A 19398-nucleotide genomic window follows, 5' to 3' on the forward strand; every position below is an offset into this window, starting at 1 on the left:
CAACGGTGTGCCCCCCCACCTTCACCCCAGAAACTAACTTCAATACACTGGAAGTCCCCTAGCAATAGAATTGGGACTATATACACCCACAATTGTTGCTACTGGTATATAGTGCCATTTTCTGCCTGGGAATTCAAAGAATATATTGGGGTTACAAATACCTTCAAGTTCTGCCACTGACATATAGTGCCAGTTTCTGACTGGGAATTCAAAGAATATATTGGGGTTACAAATACCCTCATTTCTTGCTACTGCCATATAGTGCCATTGTCTGACTGGGAATTCCAAGAATATATTGGGGTTACAAATACCTTCAAGTTCTGCCACTGACATATAGTGCCAGTTTCTGACTGTGAATTCCCAAAATATATTGGGGTTACATACACCCACAATTGTTGCTACTGGTATATAGTGTAATTTTCTACCTGGGAATTCAAAATGTGCAAGGCTCCCGGAAAGGGACGTGGACGAGGTCATGGGCGAGGTCGTGGGAATGGTTCTGGGGAGCAAGTTAGCGGTGAAGCCACAGGGCGTCCTGTGCCTACTCCTGTGGGGCAGCAAGCATTGCGCCGCTCCACAGTGCCAAGGCTGCTTGCCACATTAACTAAACTGCAGGGTACAAACCTTAGTAGGCCCGAGAACCAGGAACAGGTCTTGCAATGGCTGTCCACCAGCCAGTCAGCCTCTGCCTCCCCTCCTCCTCTTACCCAACAGTCTTGTCCTCCTTCCTCCCAAAATTCCCAATCTTCCCAGAACAATAACCCCAACTGACCCTGCTCCCCAGAGCTGTTCTCCGCTCCTTTCATTGTCCCTCAACCTGCCCCTCCATTTTGCGATTCCACGGACCTAACAGACGAGCATCTGTGTCCAGATGCTCAAACACTGGAGTCTCCTCCATCTCCGTTCGATTCGGTGGTGGATGACCAGCAACCCACCCTCATCGACGACGATGAGACGCAGTTGCCATCAGGGCAGCCAGTTGCCATGCGCATTGTGCGGGAGGAGGAGATGAGACAGGAGTTGGAAGAGGAGGTGGTGGATGATGAGGACACTGACCCGACCTGGACAGGGGGGATGTCAAGCGGGGAAAGTAGTGTGGATGTTGAGGCAGGTGCAGCACCAAAAAGGGTAGCTAGAGGCAGAGGTCAGCAGCTTAGGCGAAGCCAGGCCACACCCAGAATCTCCCAAGATGTTCTAGTTCGAACCCAGCCCTGAAAAACTCCCACCTCGAGGGCACGTTTCTCGAAGGTGTGGAGTTTTTTCAAGGAATGCGCCGAGGACAGATAGTGTTGTCTGCACAATTTGCCTCCCGAAATTGAGTAGGGGCTCTGAGAACCTGTCCATCACTTCAATGCACTGTCATTTGGAATCCAAGCACTGGAATCAGTGGCAGGCAGCAACGGCAGGACAAAGGCCGCCCGCCGTTCACGCCACTGCCTCTGCCACTGCTAACAGTGCTGGCGATGCACTCCAGAGGACGAGCCAGGACACCACTTCATCTGCCTCCGCCACTTTGTTGACTTCTTCCTCATCCTCCCCTGTTCCTGTCTTATCTCCTTCACCATCAGGCTTCTTTACAACAACCCACCATCTCTCAGACATTGGAGCGGCGGCAGAAATACACTGCTAACCACCCACACGCGCAAGCCTTGAACGCCAACATCGCTAAACTGCTGGCCCAGGAGATGTTGGCGTTCCGGCTTGTTGAAACTCCCGCCTTCCTGGATCTGATGGCAACTGCGGCACCTCGCTATGCCGTCCCTAGCCGTCACTACTTCTCCCGGTGTGCCGTCCCCGCCTTGCACCAGCACGTGTCACTCAACATCAGGCGGGACCTTAGTTCCACGCTTTGCACAAAGGTCCACTTGACCACCGACGCGTGGACAAGTGCATGCGGACAGGGACGCTACATTTCACTGACGGCACACTGGGTGAATGTAGTTGAGGCTGGGACTGCTTCCCAAACTGGCCCGGTGTACCTCGTCTCCCCGCCTAACATTCCTGGCAGGGACACGAGAAGAACACCCTCCTCCTCCTCCACTTCCGCTGTTAGATTGACCCCAGCTACGAGTTGGAAACGTTGCAGCACTGGCGTTGGTAGACGTCAGCAGGCCATGCTGAAGCTGATCAGCTTGGGGAACAGACAGCACACTGCCTCCGAGGTGAGGGATGCCCTCCTCGATGAGACGGCAATATGGTTTGAGCCGCTGCACCTGGGCCCAGGCATGGTCGTTTGTGATAACGGCCGGAACCTGGTAGCAGCTCTGGAGCTTGCCGGACTCCAACATGTTCCATGCCTGGCCCACGTCTTCAACCTAGTGGTGCAACGTTTCCTAAAGAGCTACCCAAATGTTCTGGAGCTACTGGTAAAAGTGCGGCGCATGTGCGCCCACTTTCGCAAGTCGACAGTAGCCACTGCTAGCTTAAAATCTCTCCAGCAACGCCTGCATGTGCCACAACACCGGCTTTTGTGCGACGTCCCCACATGCTGGAACTCAACGTTTCAGATGTTGAATAGAGTGGTTGAGCAGCAGAGACCTTTGTTGCACCCTAGGGTTTTGTAGCTGGAATTCCATCAAAGTCAGCTGCCTCAGTTTCTCATCCATGAGTGGCCATGAATGAGAGACCTTTGTGACATCCTACGGGTATTTGAGGAGTCCACAAGGAGGGTGAGCTCTGAAGATGCGATGGTGAGCCTTACAATCCCGCTCTTGTGTGTTCTGAGAGAATCCCTGATTGACATCAGGGATAACTCAGATCACACAGAGGAGTCAGGGATAGCATCCGATGCGTCACAGCTGGAGAGTAGGTCCACACATCTGTCCGCTTCATCGCGTTTAATGGAGGAAGAGGACGAGAAGGAAGAAGAGCTGTCCGATGATGTGATGGTGATACAGGAGGCTTCCGGGCAACTTCGAATCGTCCCATTGTTGCAGCGTGGATGGGTAGAAAGGGAGGATGAGGAGGAAATGGAGATTGAACTTTCCGGTGGGGCCAGAGGAGTCATGCCAACTAACACTGTGGCAGACATGGCAGAGTTCATGTTGGGGTGCTTTACAACTGACAAGCGTATTGTCAAAATCATGGAGGACAACCAGTACTGGATCTTTGCTATCCTTGACCCCAGGTATTAAAACAACATCTCCTCTTTTATTCCGGTAGAGCGGAGGGCCAATCGCATCAATGCTTGCCACAAGCAATTGGTGCAGAATATGATGAAGATGTTTCCAGCATGTGACGTTGGCGGCAGGGAGGGCAGTTCCTCCAGTAGGCGACCAAGTACTCACCGGTCCACACCAACAAGGGGCACACTGTCTAAGGTCTGGGACACCTTGATGGCACCCCCTCGCCAAAGTGCCGCCACTGAGGGTCCTAGTGTCACCAGGCGTGAGAAGTATAGGCGCATGTTGCGGGAATACCTTTCCGACCACAGCCCTGTCCTCTCCGATCCCTCTGCGCCCTACACGTATCGGGTGTCGAAGTTGGACCTGTGGCTTGAACTTGCCCTATATGCCTTGGAGGTGCTGTCCTGTCCTGCCGCCAGCGTCCTGAGAGGGTGTTCAGTGCAGCCGGTGGCATCATCACTGACAAGCACACCCGTCTGTCAGCTGAGAGTGCCGACCGGCTCACTTTGATAAAAATGAACCACCACTGGATAGAGCCTTCATTTTCGTGCCCACCTGTGTAAAGCACCCCAACATGAAACTCCATGTCTGTGCTCAACCTCTCCAATTCCTCCGCATCCTCATACTCATCCACCATAAGCGTTGCACAATTCTGCTACTACTAGGCTCCCTCCACCCTGATTTCCCACAACTCTGCTGGTTAGAGGCTCCCTCCACCCTGAATTTCCCCAAACTCTGTAGGTGAGAGGCTCCCTCCACCCTGATTTCCCACAACTCTGCTGGTTAGAGGCTCCCTCCACCCTGATTTCCCACAACTCTGCTGGTTAGAGGCTCCCTCCACCCTGATTTCCCACAACTCTGCTGGTTACAGGCTCCCTCCACCCTGATTTCCCACAACTCTGCTGGTTAGAGGCTCTCTCCACCCTGATTTCCCACAACTCTGCTGGTTAGAGGCTCCCTCCACCCCGATTTCCCACAACTCTGCTGGTTAGAGGCTCTTTCCACCCTGATTTCCCACAACTCTGCTGGTTAGAGGCTCCCTCCACCATGAATTTCCCCAAACTGGGCTGGTTAGAGGCTCCTTCCACCATGAATTTCCCCAAACTTGGCTGGTTAGAGGCTCCTTCCACCATGAATTTCCCCAAACTGTGTTGGTGAGAGGCTCCCTCCACCATGAATTTTCCCAAACTCTGCTGGTTAGAGGCTCAATCCACCCTGATTTTCAAAAGCAATGTTGGTGCCAACCTCAACTCACTCCAAGGGCCAAATTCACTGCTGGTGACAAGCTCTCCTCACTCCAAGGGCCAAATACACATGTTTCCAGGTATTTTCCCACTTTGATAGAGGTTTTTTTTGAATGTGTAAAGTGTGTAGTTGTTAGGCTGTGATGTTGCGGTAATAGAGGGTTTTTGGTGTGTTAGATGCCCCCAGACATGCTTCCCCTGCTGTCCCAGTGTCATTCCAGCGGTGTTGGCATCATTTCCTGTGGTGTCATAGTGGACTTGGTGACCGGCCTGAGACGGATTTGGGTTTCCCCCTTAACGAGTATATGTTCCCCATAGACTATAATGGGGTTCGAAACTCGTTCGAACACTCGAACAGTGAGCGGCTGTTCGAATCGGATCTCGAACCTCGAACATTTTAGTGTTCGCTCATCTCTAATGGTAACCAATGACTTTGTGCAAACTTTATTTTTTTTCCGGTGGCTATGACTTTTGGCTGAATACAGTACTCAGAGCAATCTGTGGTTCGGCAGCTTTGCAGGGGCAGAGAATATCCCTCACATAGATTAGACTATTAAACCCATACATATCTGTCCAGCCTTGCTGAAATGAACAAACACCTACTCTCGCATATTCAGGTTCGGGTCAATATTTACTTTTGCACTTGCTTCAAGGTACAAATCGGACATGGTGGCTGCCAAGAATCATGCTTTTCCCTTAGTGCTTGCTTCCCTCTGAAAGTGTGTACACATTACCCATGAGAGTGACAGAAGTACCTGGAGCAGCAGCATTTTAAACATTAGAGTCCTATGCCTGAAATGCTGACTTCAGCACAGGTTGCCAGAAACCTGCCAGATTTCCTTACTGTGGCTGGTTACATGCAAGAGATCACAAAAACCTAACTTATTTGGTGGGAGATTTATTCCCTCTATCTTTTTTTGCATAAGATTGAACTATTTGATAGAGTGTACAGGACATTTCCCAAAAAAAGGAAAAATAAGTTCTATATAACTTCACCTTTAATAAATAATTGTAAAAAGAGGAAAAGAACAGGCGAAGACAAACTGATGAACTGAGTGTGGGGTAAGATAAAGATGCTTCAAAAATAAGAAAATATTTCTGGCTAGTCTTACTTACGCATTACTGGAAGTTCTTAGTTAAATCTTCAGTTCCATGTATAGAGCACTAGAAGGAATCACCCAGGTGCCAACGCATTGATATTTTAACAAAAACTGATCCATGACAATTTCTTTGACCTTTCACACTCCTTTACCACCTAACCAGACAGGGAACGTGCGTGTGGTGTAATTTATACATTACCCAACTAAAACCTGATTGTGCCAGAACCGTGCTCTTCAGGGAGCACATTTGTTCCAAAATTAAAGTCTGTGTAAACTTTTTTTTCATATATTAATAGCGCCAGTGAAGGGACAACACTTTCTAATATAGTTCACAATAAGAAAAAAAAAAAATGTCTTTAACTATTACTTCTGTCTTCATTCCAAATTGATCTGCTTACGTATGAGATCACTTCACTTTGATAAGAAGTGAAGTCTATAGAGGAGAGAGAAAAAAAAAAAAAAAAAAAAAAAAAAAAAAAAAAAAAGTCTTAAGGAGGAGTCATTTCTGGCAGGAGTACTGGATAATTCCTGATAAACCAGCCATGTTGTGAAAGGGAGCAGTCTCTCTGCTTTGAGTAGCCAACCCCTACCCCAAAATGGATTTCACTGTACAGATTTGATCAGAGACATGAAGATGCAAATAAGTGAAGAAACGGGGAGTAACCATTAGGAGGTGTGTTACTGATCTGGCCTATCAGTGCCACACTAGTTTCACAAGGGGAATTGTAACACCAAGTTATTCATTTAGTCATTACTAAAATAGACAATAGCTACCATTATAGGTAGGGTTGAGCAATCGGGATTGGAAAAGATCGGATTCCTATCGGTCATAGAGTAAATTTCACGATTGTTATCGGAATTCCTATCCCGATGTTTTTAGGCAGGATCGAGGTCGGAGGTTATTTCCCACAATGCTTTGCTCCCGGACAAGCATTGTGGGAAAAGCTAACAATGTTAGCTACTAGAGATAAGAGTATGATTCGAAACTACAGTTTCGAATCGCACACTTTCATAGGAATGAATGCAGCCGGCACACAGCCTGTGCCGGCGTCCGCACACTTCACCCCCTGCGCGCCGGCTGCGTCCATTCATTCCTACAGCATAGCAGGGAGGAAACAGAAGAGTAGATAGTATAGCAGAGTCCAGTATAAGGCACAGCAGAGAGAAAACAATAGTATAGTCCACTAGAAACAGAATAGTCTACTTGTCTGCACAGATCCGCTGCCGCTCCCCGTTCTTCTCGGTCTGTGCCCTCCCCTAGCTCCCAGGTTATGTTACAGACCTAGGAAGAAGGCGGGGAGCTTAGGAGAGTGTGGGTGGGTACTGGGAGGGGAGATGTGAGTGATGCACTCATCTCCCCGCCCTGTACCCGCCCACACTCTCCTAAGCCACAACAAGCCCCGCCTACTCCCAGCATCTCTAACACTAGCCTGAGACGCGGGAGCGTGCACGGCGTTCTGAAGGCCTGTAAATGAGAGAGAAGAGGAGCGAGAACAACAGGCAGCGATCTGTGCAGGTAAGTGGACACCAAGGGGGACTAAGTAGCCAGAGGATTTTTTTTTTTAATCACTACACAGCACAGAGTCTAAAATTTAAAGCATTCAATTTTTAGACTCCATGCTGTGTAGTGAATAGGAACGTTTTTAAAATCCAATCTTCGATTATTTAAAAAAATCCCATTGACTTGCATTAGTATCAGAATTGGGATCGGGTTTGAATGGAAAATGATCGAAAATCGGATTTTAAAAACGATCCTGAAATCTGAAGATCGGCTCAACCATAATTATAGGTTACAAACAGCCCCCATATCGTTTAGCTCCTATTTGTGGTGTCTGAAGTAACAGTTTTCACAGATACAATGCAGGAAATACTACATAACTTACCTTACTAAGGTGTCTGGCTTACTAAGCTGGTTGTTTGGAATACAATTCTCTGTTGGATCTTTGTGCATGCTTGGACTTTTACTCGTGCATTTCTTTTTGTCGTTCTTGCTGGACGTGGAGGAAGGGATAGTCCCATTGGAGGAGCTGTGACTCCGAGGAGATGAATTTGCAGTCCCTGTGGTGTTCTTGTAGTTTTTAGGGGAAGTAGTGCACATGTCCTCTTTTAATAGGTTCTCTGTACTTCCCAAGTCATTATTTAGTCGTTTACTGTTGATATGATTCTCCATATATTCAATTTCCTGTACTTTAGAGTCTGTGGGCTGAAGGATGTTATTGTTAATTCCCAAATTGTGTCTTTTCACATCCTTGTCTTTGCCCTTTTCTTTATACTCCAATTCTGGCAATGTGCTGGAAATTTTTTTATTTGATGAGAGTCCGTTGTGCTGTAACAGTATTGAAGAATCCATTTCAGATAAACCCTTGGCAGCTGTTGTGTGGAAAAAAGAAAAAAAAAAAAAAAAGTTAGTCAAAATGCTAAAAGATCATCAGGAATACCATCAAGAAAATGCATCATATGCACAGTTCATGTAGAAATTCACATAAGGACAGGAGTGATGGGACCAATGGCTCCTGCCCATCTAAGGCCACAGGTTGCAGAGAAGCGTTGTTAGTTTGCAGCAGATTTTACTATTTTATCACGCTAGAGTCAAGAGTGGTTTCAAAAAGAATGGCAATTATAAAAGGAACCACCACTTCTCACTTCTGTGCTTTAACCCAAAGTACAACTACCTCAGTGTTACATATCAAGTAATATAGTACCATTGTACCTACCTTCTTCTGCTTCCCTTTCTTGCCTCTGTAACATCTGCTGTTCTGGGGGTAGTGCCTGCTGCAGGAGCTGCATATAAAACTCATTCTCCTTTTGTACTTCTTTCTGTTTTCTTAACCGCATTTTATAACTGACATAGCTTTTAAACCCAAAGCCTAAAGTGACTACAGGATATCCAATACTGCACAAAAAAATAAATAAAAAATTAATATGTGGCTGAGAAAGAAGAGGGAAAAAAAAAGTCATGGCTGATCAGAGTTTTAAAGGCAGAAATGTAATTTGAAAGTGCATTTTGTACAGTTAAATAGTCACTCCATACTTAGAGCATTCCCATCTCAAAGCTCTATATAAACTGATAACTCAAATTCAACAGTTTTCCTAAATACATAGTTTTAGTAATGCTGCTTTGTTTGCCTGTTATGTGAAAGTTATCCCTCCCATTTTTTACAGATTGTTTCCCTTATCTAGTATTATAGGACAGATGACATGGCATTGCTGCTCTCTGGAGAGGAGAGGGTTACAGTTCTCTGGATTACTTTCAGAGCTGTCATCTTCTCCTCTGTCCAGGCAATTATATCAGCTAATTGTAGTCTGCTAATAACGGTACTGGCAGTGTTGATTATCTCTTCATGTAACCACTATGATAAAGAGTTTACTGCAAGTCTGTAGTGTGTCTTGGTAAGAGGTCATTTTTTTCCACAAACAGGTGTAAGGTAATATACATTTACTATGCATACTATTTGATCTACAGGATTATAGATTTCTAGTAAGAATGTATCTCTCATAGTAAAGGCAACATCTATTCACTAAGGTACTTCATAGTGTGCTTCAATCAGTAATCTACCAACCTCCAGCAGCCTTTAGACTCTAGAAGCAACTTGTTTTGATTAAATGAGTAAGGGAGACACTCAATATTTAAAAACAAAAAAAAAACAAAAAAACTGAAAAAAAAAAACAATACTTAATAAAGCGTTTGGAATGGAGTGATCAAATAGAACTATACATATTTACCAGTGTGCAGCAAATGGACGACATAAATCTACATGAAAATTCTTCAGATCTTTGAACCGAATTGCCGCTTCGATATACACAAAGAGGATCCACAGCGATACCGTAGGCAAACAAACGCCTCTTTCTGCAAAAGGAACAGAAACAAAAATGTTCAGATCTGTGATGGCTGGGGACCTTCACATACTTCTATGTGAAGAAACTACATTTTGACCCCAGTGATTCCCAAAATGAAGATGGCATTTTGCATCAGTGCACGCAAGCACCATCAGGCCCAGGCCTTATTCACATGCCCAAATTCACTTGTACTTTCACAGAATCAGGAAAACAAAACAAAAAAATAATATAGTGCATAAAATCTTTTAAACCACACCTCAAGAACATTTATTTTCTAGCATCCCTTTAAGACCATGACCCCACGTTGTAGAAACAGCATTTTTTTTATTTATTTTTTTTTTTAAGTTGCAGGTTATGCTACTTCTTTGAGGCAAAGTCAGGAATTGCTTAAAAAGGATTGTAAAAATTTAACAGTACTTGGACATTTCCCTCAGCGCCAAATCCACTCCTCACTTTGGCTCAAAAAGCCACAAAAACTCCCCCAAAAAACTCTGCAATAAAACTCTCCACGCCATAGGAGAGGTCATCAGTATCAGATAGTTCAGGTGACTGTTCCAAAACTGAACCCCATAGTGATCAGTTGATGTGGCCACTGGAAGTAGCCCTGCTATTTAAGTAAATGGGAGCAAGGGTTGCAGCTCCAGGCACCTCCGCTACTACGTATGGAGCGCTGCACAGTATTTGTACAATGTAGCGGTGACAGCTGAATAGGAGCAGCGCTGCGTTCAGCGGCCACAGACCTGAAACCAGACATAGTGACCTCAGGAAACCAGTATCAGACATCCAGCCAGAAAACAAAATAAGCAAGCATAAAACGTAATTCTATAGAATTGAACTTGTATTTTGCTTAATTTTTTGTTATATTCAGAGTATGATCAATGGATGAGGATAGTATGTATGTAACATATCAATGTCTTAGGTTTTAACAATATTTTTTCCTGGTTACCCTCCTGGCTGATTGTAACAGTAGTAATGTACAAATGTAACTACTCCTTAATAGCCTGCTTAACTGTTAAAGAGAAGTTACTTTTATACAAGTTTAAAAAAATCTTGGCCCTTCAAGGCAACCCGTGAGGCTGGAGCGGCCCCCGGTGAAAGTTAGTTTGACACCCCTGTTTTACAACAGCTCGAGAGCTGAAGATTGCCTATCCCTGAATTATAGCATACCGTAATTTTAAAATCTCTCATCTAATAGTTTGTGACTTTCCTAATATTCCTACCAAAAACATAAAACGACAACTGGTTGGCAATCAGAACAGCCATGTCCATCTACACTTTAGTTTCTGCCATTACTGAAAGACTGACCAAAAGGATTGCCTTACCACCAAAGAAAAATGTATGTGCTGAAATGCCAAGATATTTTCCTAGAAGCCTTGGTAATGTAAAAATTACACTGCAGACCCTTAAGTGGAAAAGGACATTTCTGATGTGTAGACATTTTGCCATAAACACAACTTCAGTTCACTGTAGAGTTTGTTAAAAATAAACTGATATGACAGATCACATTCCCTGCGAAAATTCAAATCATAAAGGTGCATTTCCATGTATACAAATAGGCTTGTTACACTATCCACTGGAAAAAGTTTTCCATAGCAGCATGTTATGCAAGTCACATCATAGACAATAAAAAGGAGTGGAAGTGTGTGTCCAAGCAGAAGCAATAAAGCCACAGCTTCACCTTCTACACACTATGGTAGTAATAACAAGCTGCACATAATGGAAGTTAGAAAAAAAAAAAACAAACAACAAAACTTATGCAAGCAAAATGTTATAAAACAGCTTTCCTTTTTCTTAAAAAAAAAAAAAAAAAAAAAAAAAAAAAAAAAAGTAGTATGTTCGCACCCTACTGCTCTACAGGCTTCACAACAAAGAATCTGTGCTCCAACAAATAGATTAAAAAAATTAATGTTGCATAAGACTGCAAGAAAAGTTCCGTAGGAATCCTGGTTCTTGTCGGTATGCAAATGAGTTCTCGCAGCACTGGGGGTGGGTTCCAGCACTCAAACAGCACTGGGGGCGTCTCCAATGCTGCAAAAGAACTCTCACCAGCACCGCCTCCATCTTCGTCAGCAGAGTCTTCTTCATCCTCTTCTTCTGGCGCAGGTTTCCGACTCCTAGGCCTCAGGCAGAGCAGACTGCACATGCCCACAAGCTAAGAGAAACCTGCGCCGGAAGAAGAAATCGCTGCTGACGAAGATGGAGGCAGCGTTGGAGAGAGTTCTCTCGCAGCATTGGAGACACCCCCAGTGCTGTTTGAGCGCGAGGGCCCACCCCCAGTGCTGCGATAGAACATGTTACTCATAAAAAAAAAAAGGTTTTCTATGATAGGATCCCATTAAACATACATGGCACTTTGCCTGGTGAAACATACTTAGGTGCACATAGTTTGACTGATATAAAATACTGAAAAGGGAACACTCATGGAAATTATTACTATTTACAGGTAATTTACAATACATCCAATAGACATAGCACATTAGGTACCAAAACTAAAAGCATTGATAGGTTGGGAACACTGGTGGCTAAAGAAAAAAAAAAAAAAAAAAAAAAAAAAAAAAAAAAAAAAGAGCCAGAATCAGTGGGGCAGCATCTATTAAACAATGTAAAGAGATGGACTTGTACACTGTATGAAGGAAGTTGTGTAATTTAACTCCTACAGCATTTGTGCACTAACATTTTGACCTAAGAACCTTAGGCTGGGAACACAGTCAATCTCTCAGTGGATTAGTTGTTGCAGTCTTGCCAGTGGCTAACCGGCTGCAATGTAGTAGCAAAAAGAATGATTTATCCAAATCTCCTCCATAAGCTGCTACTAGAACACACAATACAAAGTGACCTGCAACATGTCAAATTATTGCTTTTACCTGTGGCTTTGAACAATTGCAACACAAAGGTTACAAGACACAGGTGATACAGAATAAAAACCAAATGAGAAGTAAACAGTGCAGAAAAAGGACAGTTTTTATATTAATGCATAAGGCTTACCTGTGTGCCACACATATTGTACCCAAACATAGGTACTAGCTGCAAAAAATAGCCATTGCACTGGTATAAATAGAAGACATATTATATCTGACGTGAATGCTACACACACAAAAAATACTGAGAAGGCCTGAAAAGAAAAAAAAGACAGAAGAGAAGGGATGTTAGATTATGGAAAAAAAAGACATCCAGAATATAAATTGGTTACAGAGGACCTTTCATGTCCGCGGGCACACGCAGCTTTATACACTGCTAGAAAGCTGACAGTGTGCTGAATTCTAGCGGTGTATAAAACCGCGTGTGCCCGAGGACATGAAAGGTTCTCTTTAAGAAACAATTATCTCAACAGCAACCATCTTAATACCAATAATAAAAGCACAAAATGTGATCCCTGGCTTTAAAAATACAGAATTAAATAAAGTAATATTTAGAAAACTATACCAACCAAACATATGTACAGAAAATTTAACTGGGTAGGTGAAATGCACCACCAGAATTCATATACTGAAATAATCGAGAGGACATGTCCAGAGGACTGAAATGACACACGTCTTCGGAATGGCTGAATGGATTTGGATAAACGCTACACCAGAAGGCCCAGTAAGCGCACCTATGAGATAAAGTATGTCACTGGGCCTTCAGAGCTGCTGACAGGTCCCCCCTATCACTAGGATCATATTCAAACTTGTAGCTTAAAAGGATTGGCAGGGATAAACAGAAATTCCTACACTAATCTGGGGCCACACGGTGGCTCAGTGGTTAGCACTGTAGCCCTGCAGCTCTGGGTTCAAATATCATTCCCCCCCCCCCCCCCAAGGGCAAAAAAGGATCTGCAAGGAGTTTGTATGTTCTCCCTGTGCTTGCATGGATTTCCATCCCATTCTCCAAAGACATACTGATAGGGAAAAACGTACATTGTGAGCTCTATGTGGGGCGCACAATCTACATTTTAAAAAAGAAAAAAAGAGAAATTCCTACACTAATCTAAACACCCTCCACCCGCCTACTTTCTAAACTACATAATTCAGCATAAATGTAGAGTTACTCATATCCCTGGGGTGGTAACGTGACCACCCAAGGGATATTTTTTTGATTATCCAGTGATGATCCATTTCTGGAAAAAGAACTTCACTATTATTATTAATAAAAAGATTTGACTGGAAAACCCATTTAAACTAAGTAAAAGGTTTTATCCAATATATTGCTTCATCCATCTTTCTCACTATGCCCTCTCAGTGTCCCAAGCTCGTTGCCTAGGTTAAAGACGAACCCTCTAATAGTAGTGACTAGTCAGTCTTGCTCCTGACCAGATATATTCTCTTCTCTTTCTCTGTAAAGTGTTTTCACATGCTGAGCCCGGATAGGTGCTAGAAGAGTCCTTTAATCAGTACCTGGCTACGCCTGAGCACACCTAGTTTTAACAGAGATGTTTTGGGGTGTACTCCATTTTAATTTTGCCATTGGTCAATAATTATGTTGGACATATATGCTTTCAGCAGACTCCCTATGCCTGACTGAATAGTTGCTTATCAAATAGACACTTTATAGCCATACATTATTGCTAGTATGCACGGTTTGCTTATAGAAGCTGTCAGAAGCTGACAGTTTCACCTTCATATAGTGATAACTATGCAGGGGGCCAATAGCAAAGGCAGCAAAAACCTTCAAATGGAGTTAGATATTTAAAGGGGACAGCAGCACACGCGATTTTATAATCTCAATGGTATTAGGAGGTGTTAGTATGTAAAACAATCATAGATTTAGCAGTGGAAATAGGTACTAGCAGCTCAACCCATCATACAGCTTTAGTGGTTTTCTACTATAGCTCAAATAGGAATAACATTGCAGCTGTTATATACAGCTTTAGAAGTGACAGACAGTTGGCCTGAAGTCTTATTTTTATGCACACACTGTTTATATGAGGAAGAAAATAAAAAGAGGTGGGTGTTCAGGACTAGAGATGAGCGAGTACAGTTCAGATCAGCCGATCCGAACAGCACGCTCCATAGAAATGAATGGATGCACCTGGTACTTCCGCTTTGACGGCGGCCGGCCGCTTAACCCCCCCGCGTGCCGGCTACGGCCATTCATTTCTATGCGAGCGTGCTGTTCGGATCGGCTGATCCGAAAAGTACTCGCTCATCTCTATTCAGGACATTTTTTAACACAGGTTAAATCATTTTTCATCTCCCCTATTTGCATGAGTAAAATTCAATTTACATGAAAAATGGGGCTCCAAAGCTAAACAGCAGATGCATATTTGGAAAGTGTAAAAACCCATCTACAACGTACTGTCATTACCTTTGTAACTAATTTACTGTTGACAAATTGACTAACTTCCAGAGTATGGAAATAAGGCTAACATTACAAAAGCAGATTTACTTTACTATTGCTTTGATACACAATGCTCTTATCGCACCCCCTAGTGGCAACTCACAGACAACCTCTAACTGAACCTAAACAATGTTGTGTACATATAGAGTAACTATAAATGGTTAGTTGTATCCTTTGACTAGATTGAATCAACAGTTGGCAAAAACTGCACTGAATAATTTTTATTTATTTTTTTTTTAAAAAAAGGAAAAAGTCCTGACTTTAGCCACTATGCCAAATATGTTGAGACTTTGTTTTCCATAGGAACCACCTCAACTATCAGCACAATGATGATCACAGCCATCATGTATATCTAGATAAGGAACAGCATCCAATTACAATAGTGGATCTCAAAGCTCATTTACCCCTTGTTATGAAAAATAACACCGGCACAGGTCACAGAACACGCCTAGAAAATTTTCCTATAGCAGTAAATTGTGTCTGCTCCAGACAATTTTGTCTATGGCAATTTCCACGAAACAAGAAGTGACTAATTATTTTAGGCTAAGTGGCAATAGCTCGAATTGCAAGATTTTTAGGAAACTTTGTAAAATATAGATAACATGGAAAAATAAATACCACCATAAAATTTGCTTAAAAATATACTTAAGGCACCTGCCTTGGAGGCTCAGTATCACATCTTAGCCAGGCAGGCACATTAAGGTGCAGCAGTGAACTGGAGCCAGGTATGTACATCCAGCTTCAGAGCCACTGTGTAAAAATGCCTTATTGGGACTAACATAATAAAAAACACAAAAAACACACACAACAAAAAAAAAAAAATCCCCTCCTTTTTAGTTTCCAAACTACAAAAATAAAAACCATAAAAATGAAGCTGTGTCACAAAGATTTAATAACCCAAATAAAAAATTTTAGCCCTCAAAACCGCATGTACGAAAAACTCAATGTGGTGCTGAACCAGGGAAATTGGCCCGGTACTAAAGTGGTTAAAGGTTTTGTCCAATTTCAGATCAATATTGAGACAAATGTTGCTGTTTGCATAATAACAGTTGTACATTTTTCCAATATACTTTCTGTATCAATTCCTCACAGTTTGCTAGATCTCTGCTTGCTATCATTCATTCTCCTTACTCCGAGGATATAAATCAGGTCTAAGGTCATGTGATGAATACACAGGTGCACAGCTCGTTATAGTCACATGACAGTAATCACACATCTGACTGGTAACAAAGCCAAGCACCCGTGTCCATCACATGACTATGGACTCATTTTTGGACTGGGAGTAATCAGAATGAATGACAGCAAGCAGAGATCTCGATAGCCATGAGAAGTTATATTGGAAAATTGTACAACATATTATACAAACAAGAACATTTCTCTCTATTTGTATTAAAGGGGTTGTCCATTTTCAGACAATTTCATCCCATTTTGTACTTAAAGCGCAACTAAGCTGTCGGACAACTTTTGAGTCATAAATTTTGTAACATACTTTAACAAGTTTTGGATCCTTTCACCAAAATCCTGCATTTCTCAACATTCCCCTTGCTGCTGTAGTGAGAGCAGTTTCCGCCCCTCACTGAATGTTAAATGGATTCTATCATTAGAATCCCGTTTTTAGCTAAACCCACATAGGAATAGCCTTACGGAAGGCTATTCTTCCCCTACCTTTAGAAGTCTTCTCCACATCCCCGTTCCTTAGATATCCTGGTTTTCTTCCTTATGCTAATTAGTAGAGATGAGTGAGTACTATTCGAAACTCCCGTTCTGAATAGCACGCACCCATAGGAATGAATGGATGCAGCCGGCACGCAGGGGGTTTAGCGGCTGGCGGTAAAGTCTGCGTGCTGGACGCTTCCATTCATTCCTATGGGTGCATGTTATTCGAAACAGGCCACAGGAAAATAGCGACAGACATGCACAGTCGGAGCTTTTTAAAGAAGATGTGACGGGACAAGGAGGTGAAGACGGAGGAGGTGAAGACGGAGGAGGTGAAGACGGAGGAGGTGAAGACGGAGGAGGTGAAGACGGAGGAGGTGAAGACGGAGGAGGTGAAGACGGAGGAGGTGAAGACGGAGGAGGTGAAGACGGAGGAGGTGAAGACGGAGGAGGTGAAGACGGAGGAGGTGAAGACGGAGGAGGTGAAGACGGAGGAGGTGAAGACGGAGGAGGTGAAGACGGAGGAGGTGAAGACGGAGGAGGTGAAGACGGAGGAGGTGAAGACGGAGGAGGTGAAGACGGAGGAGGTGAAGACGGAGGAGGTGAAGACGGAGGAGGTGAAGACGGAGGAGGTGAAGACGGAGTCGTCGTCGCTGGATATTTTTCACGCAGCACAGGGGACACCCCCAGTGCTGTTTGAGCACTGGGGACCGCCCTCAGTGCTGTGAGAGAACCAAATAGCATATGGACTATGGACTTTAGCTTAAAACTGAATTCTAATGATAGAATGCCTTTAATGTGTATAGAGTGCAGGGCTGTGTAACGTAGAGAAAATGAAGGTGGGGGAGGGTCACTTGAAACAGTTATATCTTGGACATTATAAGACGTACAAACTTGTTTTTAGTATCCTATTAAAGAGATTCTGTTCTTTTATATGCCACTGATATCGAAAGATATCACTGGTTGAAAATTAGCATATTTATATGTAGTTGTATACTATATACACGATATAAAAATCCCAATCCTTCCTGCATTTTCAACAAGTGATATCTGTGGAAGTCATTTATATAGCACTGCAACCTTAAAGGGATTCTACCACTAAAACACATTTTTTTCTAGTTAACACGTCGGAATAGCCTTTAGAAAGGCTATTCGTCTCCTACCTTTAGAAGTGCTCTCTGCCGCGCCGTTCGTTCAAAATACCGGTTTGTACCGGTATGCTAATGAGTTCTCTCGCAGCGATGGGGGCATCCCCATTGCAGCTCGAAAACCGACCGCAGCGCCGCCTCTATGGTCTTGCGTATCCTCCCCTTGCTTCTTCAGCATCCTGTCGCACGCCTGCGCAGTACGCTCTGTTCGGCGAAGATTGCCGAACGTACTGCGCATGCGCGAATTTGCGATCCCAGCCCTTATAGTGTCTGAAATATAACTGAACTTATCCACATTTTCTCCACACAGTCCCATATATCACAGACATAAACATTCAGAGAAAGGCAGTAACAGCAGGATTTCACAGAAAGGATCCAAAATGAGTTAAGGTATATTACACAATGTATTAATTAAAAAAAAAAAATAAAAAAAAAATTTATATATATATATAGCCAGAAAAATCAAAATTATCCAAAAGCTTAGTTACACTTTAACAATGATAAATATATAGAAACTGTATTCTGTATGTGCCAGGAGCTCCGTTTTATCCCCTCCTACTCCCTGTTCCGGATGTAGGGCTAGGGCAGCACGACAAAGTGTCAGACACCACCCCACTTATTCCTTTATCTGTCCTTTGTTGTATCCATCTGTTTTCTTTAGCAATTTCTACATAACGTGGTGTTTGTGGCCCCTTCTATATCAAGCCGTTTAGTTTTTTTTAACCTATACTTTACATATTCAATATTTACACTAACAAATTTTGATCCATGACAATTCTTTTGCCCTTTCACTCAACCAATCAGGGAAAGCGTTTGTGTGGGAACTTTATAGATTACCCAATTAAAACCAGATTGGTTAATTTTAAATTAACCCATTTTCTCAGCAGAATTTCAGGAACACTTTCAGTCTGCATGTTCCAGGAACAATATTGGGGTGTTTTAGATCAGACATGTCAAACTATTCGGACAGCTGTATATACATACCAAGCCTTGGTATCTGAATGAATCGTACACACTTCTGATGAACAACCAGAATGGCCACAGGTATTCAAATCTAAACTCCAGTACAAAGTCTGCCAGCAACACGAGGGCCCAGACAACGAGGAACTTCAGATAGAGGAATGTACTGCAAAAACAAGAAAACAGATTTATTGCAATTTCCCAATATGAAGATTTAACAAAAAAATAAATTTAAAGGGATCCTATCATTGCCATTTCGCATTTTTAAATACAAGGACCTTTCTTCTCCACTCCCTTCTTGCTTGAAGATTCCTCCTATTTACTACTTCCAGGAGCAGGTAGTCCTGTCGGCATGTACAATGCATGCGCAAGATTGTGTTTGCGCCAAAGGGGCTAGCTGCTCATGGAAGTAGTAAACAGGAAGTGCAGAAGAGATCATCGAGGGGGCAAAGAAGAAAGGTCCAAGCTGATGACGCGGGTGTGCAGGAGTAACGGCCCCTGTGCTCCGCAGACTAATTAGTATAGAAATAAAAGCGATTTTTCTGGAAATTGCTGCAAGGAACACAAAAGGAGAGGTATACCTAAAATAGCCCTTCTAAAGGCCACATTAGGATAGGCTTATTTATATATAAAAAAAAAAAAAAAAAAAAAAAAACACCCCAAAAAACTAATTTTATGCAACGTTCATTCACAGCAGCCTTAGATTGACACACAAGAATGGATTGCAGATTTACATTTGATCCTTAACTGTTACGTAATTTATAGCAAAAACTTTGTTTTAGGCTTAAGTACATATCAGCATGTCTAACTTAGGTAATCCCTTGTAGTGCCATACGTGCCAACTATACAAAACAAGTAGTAATAAAACTCACATTACAAGATTAACACATTCATGAGTTTTAAAATGTATGAAAAACAGCCATCATTCATGTATCCAAATATCTTACTCACCACACACTTGACACTAGATGCAACCATAAAGAGGAACTTGACTTTCATGCTCCCTTTCAAT

At 43.0% G+C, this 19398-nt stretch overlaps 1 protein-coding gene across 1 annotated transcript in view; it reads right to left on the reverse strand.

Annotated features, from left to right (window-relative positions):
• The window catches only part of MACO1 (macoilin 1), a 50498-nt gene that overhangs the window by 16829 nt on the left and 14271 nt on the right, over window positions 1-19398 (reverse strand). Inside the window, exons 2-6 of the mRNA XM_075264622.1 lie at window positions 18411-18552; window positions 12292-12418; window positions 9193-9316; window positions 8184-8362; window positions 7353-7839 (exon numbers count right to left, since the gene is read on the reverse strand). Of these exons, the coding sequence (XP_075120723.1) occupies window positions 7353-7839; window positions 8184-8362; window positions 9193-9316; window positions 12292-12418; window positions 18411-18552 (1059 nt within the window). The remainder of the gene's footprint in view (window positions 1-7352; window positions 7840-8183; window positions 8363-9192; window positions 9317-12291; window positions 12419-18410; window positions 18553-19398) is intronic.

This window comes from Leptodactylus fuscus, chromosome 2 (genome assembly GCF_031893055.1).
Source record: "Leptodactylus fuscus isolate aLepFus1 chromosome 2, aLepFus1.hap2, whole genome shotgun sequence".
NCBI classification, from domain to species: Eukaryota; Metazoa; Chordata; class Amphibia; order Anura; family Leptodactylidae; genus Leptodactylus; species Leptodactylus fuscus.